This window comes from Hipposideros armiger, unplaced genomic scaffold, assembly GCF_001890085.2.
Source record: "Hipposideros armiger isolate ML-2016 unplaced genomic scaffold, ASM189008v1 scaffold_541, whole genome shotgun sequence".
Classification (NCBI taxonomy): domain Eukaryota; kingdom Metazoa; phylum Chordata; class Mammalia; order Chiroptera; family Hipposideridae; genus Hipposideros; species Hipposideros armiger.
In genome coordinates this window covers 555,164-566,743 of record NW_017731891.1, presented here as the reverse complement: position 1 = coordinate 566,743, position 11,580 = coordinate 555,164, and the positions used below count along the sequence as shown (strand labels likewise).

At 37.0% G+C, this 11,580-nt stretch overlaps 1 protein-coding gene across 1 annotated transcript in view; it reads right to left on the bottom strand.

The window, feature by feature from the left end:
• The window catches only part of WDFY2 (WD repeat and FYVE domain containing 2), a 182,287-nt gene that overhangs the window by 76,617 nt on the left and 94,090 nt on the right, over nt 1-11,580 (bottom strand). Inside the window, exon 3 of the mRNA XM_019668888.1 lies at nt 6,785-6,858. Within this exon, the coding sequence (XP_019524433.1) occupies nt 6,785-6,858 (74 nt within the window). The remainder of the gene's footprint in view (nt 1-6,784; nt 6,859-11,580) is intronic.

Here is an 11,580-nt window from a genome sequence, read left to right as displayed (position 1 = left end):
ACGAGAGAGAGAGAAAGGGAGAGGAGTGGAGAGAGAGAGAGAGAGAGGGAGAGAGGGAGGGAGGGAGGGAGAGGAGATAGTTCTGTTTGGAACTGGAAGAAGTTTTGCCAGGGCAGTCTGAGAGGAAGAACTGTGGAGACAGAGGGGTAAGAGAGAATTACTGGCAGGAGTTGTGCCAGGGCAGAGTCTGATGGAGACAGCTGTGCAGATAAGAAATGCTGGGGTTTTATATTTTTCTAAGCAGGATCTAGGGCAATTGTCAGCTTGCAGGGGGGCTGCCGCTACAATTGTCTTCTCCTGGGCACTGTCCTGTTCCCATCTATGGTGGGTGTTTGTTAGTGTGCAGGGGGTTACCGTTGCAATTGGGAACTGTTCTCTTCCTACCTATAATGGATGTAAGGTGCTTGTCAGCCTGCAAGTGCAGTGCAGGCCAGGGGAGTCAGGGCCAAGCTGTTAAAGTTTAAGCTCAGTCCTGCCAGCTCACAAGCCCGCCCCCATTAACTCTTTACTTGTCTCATCAGTTCTCATGGCAAAACACAAGGACTATTATAAATATTACAACACCTTGGACTTTCTGAATGTAATAAAAACACTTGGAGTTCAAGATCCTGGTTTCAGGTGATAAAAACAGCTCTGATGATTCTTGGGTTTCCTTCTAGTGAATGCTGAATATTATATTTTTGTGAAAATTAATGAACAGAAACTTCATTTAAAATGGAGTTGAAAGGTTAGAAGAGTAAACTCTCATGCACACTACTTATAATTCAAACCACATTACTGACCCCAACAGGAAGAGATGTATCTTGCATCTCTGACAGGAAGTGATACTACTTTACTACCTCAGTAGGAGGTAGAAAAAGATTCCTCCTTGCCAAGTAACAGCTCAACCAATAAGAGACTGCCATAATGCAGCCAATGAAAAGTCACTATACTTTGAACTTTCAGTGTCCTCCAATGGACTCTTTGTTTACAACAGTTCCTCTCGAGACCATAAAAAGGGCATTACTCTCCTTTGTTTCTCTGGTCTTGTGCTTGGTTCCCCATTAGACTGCATGTCCCAAATTGCAATTTTTTGTTGTTCCCACATAAACCCATTTTGCTGTAAAAATTATATCTGGTTATTTGTTAAAGGTCAACATTTTAAAAGAGGTAATTTCTCCTCTTATGTGAAAAAGTAACATCCTCTCTTACAGAAACTACATTCCTTTCCCTTGAAGCTACAGACCTTCTGGAAAAGGGACATTTTTTTTTGCTTCGCTGTTGCAACAAGAACTCTCTGTGACCTGTGATACAGATTCCCTATCTAGCTTCTGCCAAGTCATACTCCATTCTGAATTCCATCATGTGAGGCGATTTTAGAACACCCCGTCTAAGGAATACTATTGGTGAAATAGATGAACACAAAGTAATGCTCTTGTTATGTTGTTCATTGTAAAACATGAATCTCCAAGTAATAGTAAATGATTTAAGAAGGCATAGTCCTTTCAGAATCCCAAAAGCTCATCAGGTTTCTAGTCTTAGCTGAAAAACAGGCAATGAAAGACTTATTAACAGCATATTTCAGGGTCCCACAAATTCTCAGGAACACATTATATTTCTACTTAAGTTTCTTATTTGCTTGCTTAATGTAGCTCTGTTTATGAATTTCAGGAAGCAGAGTCAAACATCAAATTCTTAAATAGCAGCCCAAACCAGTCATTTAAATGCAGGATTCACTCACATTGTGTCAGCTGTTGAGAGTAATTTATACTGCCAGCTAAGTGCCCAACTTTGGTTTCAGCATCCTGATGACATGAACTGAAATGCCTACTCTCCTTCGTTCAACAGACATTTTACGAAGTATCTACAGTGGTCCAGGAATTCTGTTAGGACACAATGCTGAAGCAGATGTGGTCTCTGCTTCAGGCAGTTCATAATCTAGTGAAGGAGATAGACCCATAAACAAGTGAGGAAACATTACCAGGGATACTCTGGAAGCACAGACATAATCGCCTATTGGGGGAAGTGGCAACAGACAGGCAATGGAAAGCTATTAGCAGGAATTCTTTACAGATGTGTAAGTGGCTCCAGGATAGCAACGTGGGATGAGGAGAAAGCCCAGGCTTGAAAGCACACAGAATTCCTAGCTCCGCTGAGAGCTGCTTCCTAGCTAAATAAGCCCGAGAAGGCATGTGCACTCTCCAGGCCTTAGTATCCTTACCTAGAAATGTGAATAATACCATCTACATCATAGGATTGTTGTGAACCTGGAATGAAGCGATGTATAGAAAGCAGAGTGCCTGGTGCATAGTAGATGGCCAATAAGTGTTTAGTTCTCTTTATTTTTTCATTTTCTTGGATAACCTACATGAACTAACAGTAACATATACTATAATATAACACAATATAATAACTGCAAGAACTACCAAACAACAAATCCATACAGTCAGTATTATTTATATGTACACAATACTTACTATCCTGAATGTTAACCGTTATATACATCAATCTTTTCCTCTCATCCCAATCAAACCTCCCCTAACACATATATGAAATTAATCTTCAGAGAGCAGAGATTTTATCATTTTGGGGCCTTGTTCAAAAAAAGTTCAGTGACTATGCATTTATCTTGGCAAGGATTTAATAAAAAATTTGGCTCATTAACAGTTTTGATAAAGAAAACATATATTCATAAAGATGATTATATATACATCTCTATGACTATTCTACAGCCATTATTCAATAAGGTTAGTAAAAATTAGTTTAATGTAAATCCTTTAATTTCTGTGTTTTGACATTTCCTCTCTGGTCAATTACTCCCTCTGAATACCTTAAAAAGTATTCCCAAGTGGTGATGGTGGGAGAGCTTCCTGTTAGGGACAGTTCCTTTACATAAAGCTAACTACTCATCCTGAGTCAAGCTTTTCACAATCAAACCCCAACTATATTTTATACTTTAGACCCCATTAAGCCTTTCCCTAAACCGTTGATTTCTCACCAATTTCCTCTAAACATCTTACCCTTTCTTACCTCCATGGTTTTTTTTTTTTATGCCAATTCATTTTGCCTGAAATACCTTACCTTCCTATCTTTAGCTAATCAAATCCTAGCCCATCTTCTAAATCCAGCTCATATCCAATCTCCTTGGAGCTGACCCAGACCAAACCACTCTTTCCCTCTCTTCGGACCTCACTGCCTTGCCAACCTCACACTCACTGGTGTACTGCTGCTTTTGTTGTTATTTTTTTAACTTTGTTTTACTTATTTCATTTTTATCCAACTGAAAGATAAGATCTTTGAGACCAGAAGCCACATGTTAGAATTGAGCAAATTCTTTTGCACACAATTGATATTTAAATATTTGCTGACTGCCAAAATACAGAGGCATTATGACAGAAAATTTTAAAGTCCTACTTCTGTATGAACAGCAGCACAATCTGACTGATTTCTTCCAACATTAAAACATAAGGCATTTCTGAAAACTCAAGATAATTATTGGCATAGCTTCTATACAGGATAATGCCATTGTGAAAAACATCTTGAACAGCAATAGAATTACACAAATAAACGATCTCAGAACTTAAGTAGGTACTTATTACAACCAGTTATAGTAAATAATAATAGAGTTTGTACTTTAGTCAACAACTTATTTAACAAATTATTCACTGAGTCCCTAATTTGTACAAGGAACCAGACCAAGATCCACAGGGAGAGGAAATGAATAAAAGCCTGACCAAGTCCTTAACACTCAATACTTTAATGGAGGAGAGAGACTTAAAAACTTTTTACAAAACAAGTTAAATAAGCAATACAACATAGTTAACCTGAGCACTGTGTGTGATTAGTTTCAATTGGTAGGGCTCAGGGGCCACCTGCCCAAGAAAGAAGAGAAGAGAAGAGAAGAGAAGAGAAGAGAAGAGAAGAGAAGAGAAGAGAAGAGAAGAGAAGAGAAGAGAAGAGAAGAGAAGAGGAAAAGACAACATTTGAATAATGCCTTGAGAGATAATTGAGACTTTGTAGACCAAGATGGCAGAAGGGGTTCTGTCTATAAGATCAGAAAAAGCACACTATAGACAAAAAATTAGCTTCTCTCAATAGGTGATCTAACATGCTACTTCATGGGAAAAATAAAAGGCCATTCCTCTCCTAATCTCAAAGCTGTCTCTTTCTTTCCCACCTATCTCAAAAGTGTCCCCATTCTTCTCCAAAGCCGAATTCTCCAAATTGTTCTGGACCCTCCTGCTGCCTGTCTATTACCATATCTTGTTCCAGTGCTCACCACCTCTCTCCTTCTTTTGTGGTCAAATTTCTGAAAGAAAAGGTCTATATTTGTTATCCCTACTTTCTAATTCACTACTCAGTTACATAAGGTTAAATGCCTCTTAAATCATTTTTAGTCAGTAAATTAAAACGAAATAAGGATTTACTTTCTGATTTCTTCCTTTCTTTGTTTCAAAATAAGTTAAACAGAAAAATAAAATTAAAATAAGTTAACCAGTATTTCGCTTTAAATTTTATTTGCTATGTTCAGGCATCAAAGAATGCACAGTCTCTGAAGAGAATTTCTTATGTCCAGAAAGTGAGCTATTAAACAGCGGAGACATGTAAGAATTTTTAGTAAAGAACCTGTTATTGTAGTGATCAATGTGAATTCTGAACCTTAAACATGCTGTTCTCCCAATGTATGTTTCCCTAACTCAGAGTTCTTTACAATTCTTCATATGATAATAGGTAGGGTATACAATTCATTTTCTTCAGCAACATAAAAGAGGTACTTTTAAGGAAATTATTTTATACAAGCTGGGCCTTAATCTTTTTCAGAAGAGCTGAGGGTTAGATAAGGTTTGGTATTCTGACACTGTACTGACATACTGAGAGAAACACCTCAGTCCAGTCCCTGATTCATGTTCAGTTCTCCGGCAGTTTCAATTACTAAAGAAATAATGGCTAACATGGTCTCTCCTCTTACATATAATACATAGCCAGAACTCTCCATAACTTACTTTGTTCACCTTTCTTGTCTTCAAAGCCAAATTTATCAGCACCCATTAGCCATCCACATTGATTTCAAAAATGTAAGAATCACCCATATGTCATGCACACATAAGTCTTTTCATGGACAGTGGGCGTTACACATACTATTCCATGAACTATTGGGCAATATATGGATCTCAGTTCACTTTTTCAGATTTCCTTTGTAATGAACACTTGTTCATTAAGCAATCTAAATATCCACCTTTATCTTTTAAAAAATTAATTTATCCTCCACACATCCTACTTTTTAAAGATGGCTCTCCTTAAAATAGACAAAGGGTCTATATCACGAACGTCTGTCCTCCTAAGGAACAGAGTTTACAGAGCTACCAAATGCATTGGATATTACAGAAATTCCATAAATATTTGTCAGTAGGCAGATTCATATTTAACAATATTAAGGTTACCAAACAAATGTTCTGACTAAAGATCTGACAGAAAATTTCAGGCCCACCTCTTCAGAATCCTTGTAGGGGTCAGGCCAAGACCACAAACAGAGACTTACATTCCATCTGTCTAAATATTCAAAAGTTAAACTATTCAATAAAATACGGTCTCTTCCTCCAATCTTAACAAGTATATCTTTAACTATCTGGCGGTATAGGTACAAATTTAGAACTTTTAGACTCCTTAAAGTCCCATACCATGGTGTGGTGACATGGGAGGGGCCCCCATACCCATTTCTTCACATTCCCCAGTTTAATCAACACCTTGAGGGGCCTTGTGCACAAGTGTGGACATCCTACCCAGCTTAGACCACTGACCCTTAGCCACCCTTCAGGCTAAGGCTACTGGTTTTATTGGGTACTTAGAGCCTGGGGTTGGTGGGGTAAGGGCTTAAGCTGGGCACACCCTCTTGGCTCTTCAGATCCTTCATCCTGCGGGGAAGTGTGGCTAGAGCAGGGTTTCTCATTCACAGGTCCCAAAGCAGGGTCTCTCTTACCCAGAACTAAAGGAAACACATACAGGATAATTTACCAAAATGGAGAATTTACCAGATCAGTTTGTTACTAGTTAATATATTGGATTGTCGGCAAAGTCATGCCATATTTTTTGTTTTTGGTTGCAAAAATGCATCATGACTTTTCCAACAACCCAATACTAGTTGAAAATAAATCGTAAATAGAAGATTAAGTAGTAAAATCTGAGATTCAATCTCTAATAACTTCAGTTCCCTCAAGATCTATAATCAGGTCTAATATTTATCTGGATCTACTCTACAGACTCAATCTAGATTCTATGCTTTCCTTACAAATTCATAAAAATTTACAGAATTCTATTCAGATGCTAGAGGGAGTTAAGAGTACAATGAGGAGCTGAAGAAAGAGGGGAAGGAGGAGAATATTGAGGATCAAAGACAAGATCCAAATATGCAGGTCTGAAAGAAGGCATTTCCCTTGTGTTTGTCACTTATGACAAACATATGACACCATGATTAACCATCTGATCAAAGTCACTAGTATCACAGCTCGTTCTCACTAATGCACAAATTTGAGTAGCTCGCTAGCTGGCCTCATAATGCCCCTAATTCCAGGCATTGTGACATTGTAAATTAAGCTAAATCTTATCAGCATTTAAGCTGAGATGGATGACAGCTCTCCCTACACCTCGTCACCATAATTTGCTGCACTGCCATTTCCATTTTACTTAGCAAGAAAATTAATTTGTTAATTTGAAAAAAGCTAATAAACAATTCTTATCACAATACATATATACATACTCCACAGAAAGGGAAGTATTTCAACTGGAAATCTTATTTATGTGTACTTACTGAGATTGTACCATTGTCTAGACCTATGGACAGTCTTCTTGTTTCCGGGTTAAAAGACATGCATGAACATGGAGCTGAAAGAAATGAACATGTTGATGAAATTAACAAAATGATGATTCTCATTGATTCAGGAGTGACTAGCTAAAACTGTGTGGCTATTTTTTTTTTTTCTGCCACTATTTCCTGAAAAACAGTTTAACTCCCACTCACCAAAAATTAAAGCAGTAAATTTATAACCAACCCCTAGTTTTTCAGTTATCCTTTTAATGAATATAACAAATAAGATATTCTCAAACTGGACAAGTTCCAAGGGGCTTAGCTGTTCTGTCACTACAAGTCTAAATTTGCTTGGCTAGATTAATAATATTTTATGCTGTGTAACCCTTCTGACACCAATCTCTCTCTTCACTCAAACCCCATCTCTCCTAGAAATAACCTATCTTTTCTAAACCTGGGAAACAAAAGAAAGATCTTATTACCCGCCCTCCCAAATATACACCCTAGTACAGAAATCTATTTTTTGATTCAGAATTGATTAGGGGCATGAAGGCTAATGGAAGTCTTTTATTCTCAGCATTCAGGGGATGTGCTGGAGGCTGCTAATTGAAAAAGACGGAGGATTTGTCTCAATCTAAAAGAGAACAACTTGACACAGGGCCAGGCTCTACAGGAAAGAAATCAAGTGAGTCAGTTCACCCAGTCCTGGACAGGGCCTCCCCATTCCGCAACACTGACCTGAGCCTGAGTAAACTAAGCATGCTTGGAAGTCTGGTGTGGCCAAGAAGCGCTTGCTACACAGTCAGCTTCCAGCTCCTTCCTTGCCTTTTCTATTTATGCTTACTTGTAAGAACGGGGGCCTTTTGACAATTTATCCTATACTTGCTCTAAAGAGTCCAGCACAATTTTTAAGAATTTCCCCCATCTTCCCAGTGACCCTGTAGATCACAAACTACTCATCATCATAATTATAATCAGCATCAGATATTTTTATTCCTACTTTTCATAGTTATGATAAGATGTCTTACCCAAGGTCACACAGGAAGAAAAAGTTGGAGAAGGTTCAAAGATATAATTCATAAACAGTGTCCTATTTTCAAACATTCAACTTAGATTATCTTTAAATGATAAAAGAACCTCAAGTCTAACAAAAGCCACTTCATAAACACATCACTTAGTAACATTTTTTTCATTCTCTACAAAAGGGCCGTGAACAACAACACAAAGATCTTCTAAACTGTATAAAGTATCTTTTTCTAATGTTCAATCATGATAGATTCAGAAAATAGAAACACACAAAAAATAATTTTCCCCCAAAACTTCTACCAGTAGCAGAATATCTTCTTTCACTTCAGCCACAAAATTAAACTAGATTCCCAAAAGAACACTGCTGGGAAAAAAAGCAATCAAATGATATTGAATGCAATGCCCTAAGAAAGTCAGTCTTACTGGCTCTTGGCCTATAAACTATGTTGGCAAAGTTTCTACACAGATGCTAAGATATCAGATCTCACAATCCCATAATGTGTATAAAATTAAAATGAAATGATTTCATGAAAAATTATTATGTTAGCTGAAAAAAAACAAATGAAAAAATACATTGTGATTGCAACTACTACATAAAGTACATACAAACATTAAAATATAAATGGAAAAACTAAACATAGTTGTGTTTGAGTGGCAAGATTATTTCTATAACATTGTCTTCATTATGTTGCTATTCCTATTAAAATTTTTAAATAGCTAATGATTTATTAAAATATAAGCATGAGCATATAAAGCAAAACTTGATTGTAGCCCAAAAGACTATAGGCTAGTTAAGAATAACCATATTACTTAGCTGCCTGCCTGACCACATGCAAGTATTTTCTATGTGATTTCCTCCAAAGTCCGTATCTAGTTATGTAATAGTTAGAAAATCCACTGATCTTTGAATGTGATTTAAGACATTTTTATAATGCTTCACAGACTATCTTTAAATCTACATTGCTATTTCTTTATTCATTGTTCTCCCCATATTTACTAAATTTTTTTTTCAACAAAAACCAGAATGCTTACTATGTTCCAGGCTTATGATACAATGACATATAAGTTATTACAGTTGTCATCAAGAAATTTATAGATTATAACACCAACTATAAGAACCATAAGACTTGTCTCCAATGTCACCTCCTTAGTTCAAATCACTTTATATTGATAGTAAGAAACATGACCAGAATTTAAAAGAAAAAATGTTTCCTATAAAGGACCACAAACAAAAGAAATTTTGAAAGAAATTCTGTTGTTCTGGAACCCATATGCTTGAACACAAGATGGTTATAGATGGAGGAATGCCAGAGCTAGACAACAATGCCTCCCAGGTACCCCCAAAATGCAAACACCCCTTCAAAGAGGCATTATGGTAAAGCACCAAGCAAACCTGTGTGTGTGTGTGTGTGTGTGTGAGAGAGAGAGAGAGAGAGAGAGAGAGAGAGAGAGAGAGAGAGAGAGAGAGAGAGAGAGAGAGACACAACGTGTCTTGGTGCATGAGCCTTATGATGCTCCTCAAACCACTTCCCAACTGTGACACTCCCATAGGAATAGGCCCTCAGTTGGTTACACACAGACCCTGCAAGGCCAAGGAGGCAGAGAGTGAATTGCAAAGATTATCTACGGCCCTATTTGTTATTACAGTAAATGTCTTCCCTTTGCGGGATCATGGGAGTAAACAGATTGACACAGAGATTCTTCTAACTTCAACTCACCAGAAACTAACAAAAAACAACCTCTGAAAGACTAGTGTTATGGCCCATACGAAATGGGCTCCTATCCATCCAAGAAAGAAAATATCAAAAGGGCAAAACTGTCCGGGGAAGGATAATAAGACACAGTAACGTTCATTATGGCTAAATGGTAAAGGGAATCCTTCGCCAGGAAGAACAAAGGTAAGAAACAAACAAAACATGATTTAAGCATAACATATCTGTAGCTAGGGTGTAAAAATATGATGTTTCACAAATAAGATTTCAGCTTTAAATGCTGTAAAACTAATGATTCACGAGTCAATAAAAAATAATGGTCTCTCTGATGGCTGAAAGTTCAGGTTAGAGACAAACTCCCACCTTAAAACTGTATTCTCCAGAGGCTGAGAAAAGTGGCTGACCAGAACTATAAAATTACAATACAGCTTCCCTCTATGACTATGAAAACTGTATCCCTGAAATAAATACAATACGATACAAACCTGAAGATGTATTTATTCCCCTCACCTTTCACTTCTCCCCAGGAGAAAAGATAACCACCCAAGTAATCTTTGTGGGGTGATCCCCATTTCCCAAGACCTCTCACATTTATGATGTGTCAAAATTTATGACAGAGACTGTAACCTGGACAGGAGTTGGGAGGGCCTGTAGAAGGAGTTCTCATACCCTTTGTGGGTAGGAAAGCTCTACAGGAAGAAACCTGTTTACAATAGAGCTCTACGGTTCTAACAGCCCCTCCTATTAACTTCCTCTTACCCTGTTAAAAGGGGCCTTCCCGCTTCTTGCAATATGTGTGCGTGGCTCACCACAGCTGCATGTATTGGACTGCAATCCTTTCTTTTTCCTGAATAAATCCGTTTTGGTGATGGTATATTGGATTGACTCTTGTTTACGGTCGACACATGCAACATGTAGTTTGCCTGAGACTGCTCTTGTTAATGTTATCTCCTATTTTATCCCCAATGTTTTTACTGAAATCTAGGGGGAAAACTGACCACAATTACTTGATAAAATAGTACAAGAACTCATTTTCCATGCTATCTGATTAAGATTTGCCATTTCCCTTCTCAGTCTCACACTGATGCCTGTCAAAAGAAGTGTATTTGGCAAAATTTTAGGAAAGGAGATAATGAAAGGTAAAAATAAGATAGAAATTTGTGCATGTCTATGGGTAATGGGAAATAATATTCTCTTACTTTAGATCTTGATGGTCTGTCAAAATCTTATGTTTAAAATTCAGCACTTTCATAATACTGAGTGTTTCTCTTTTCTTAATGAAATCTTTGTAGTTTCAGGCAGGTATTCAGCTTAAAGGTTAGGAAAAACTAAAATAAGGAGAAACTCTAGCCTGGATGATTATACGAGTATTAATGACCATGTAATTTGACAGAGGAAAAACTCAAGAGATATGAACCCTAGACAAAGGAAACTCAAAAGATCAGCTTCAACGGTCAATAATTAAGTGAATTACAGAGAAATTGGCCATTTGTATTTCTAATATTTCTATTCCATATGTTGTCTTTAAAAACATACTGCTCTTGTTTTTTCAAAAAATGTAGTTGAGAGGACATAGCCTCAAAATAATTCTATTTGGAGAAAAGTTTTCTAATTACTATTATTTATACCTATAATTCTTTCATTATATGACTAATTTGTTTTTTATCTTTTGCTGATCAGTTGAACTTTGCTCAAATAAACACAAGTTTTCTGAAGGGCAAACCATGGGTTTCGATCACAGTGACTGCTTTACAATGCTGAAGGCATTATTTGGCAGGAGACACTAATTTTCATAGGATGTTCTGGTGGGAACTTTAAAACTAAATAAACAACAGTACTTCCATGAATAAATCATCAGTTGTTAAAGGCATCCTGGTGTAGTTAAATGTCAGGATCCTACGATCAGTGTCTTGAATACAGAGCCTTTAAGAAGCACCCCACCACTACAAAGTAAAGATTTAATTTACTAATATTATTTCATTCAGCCCTGTTTGTCACAAGAAAATATTTATTATGCTTACAATATTCAACCTGTTTTATTTTATTAAGAACGCTTATATT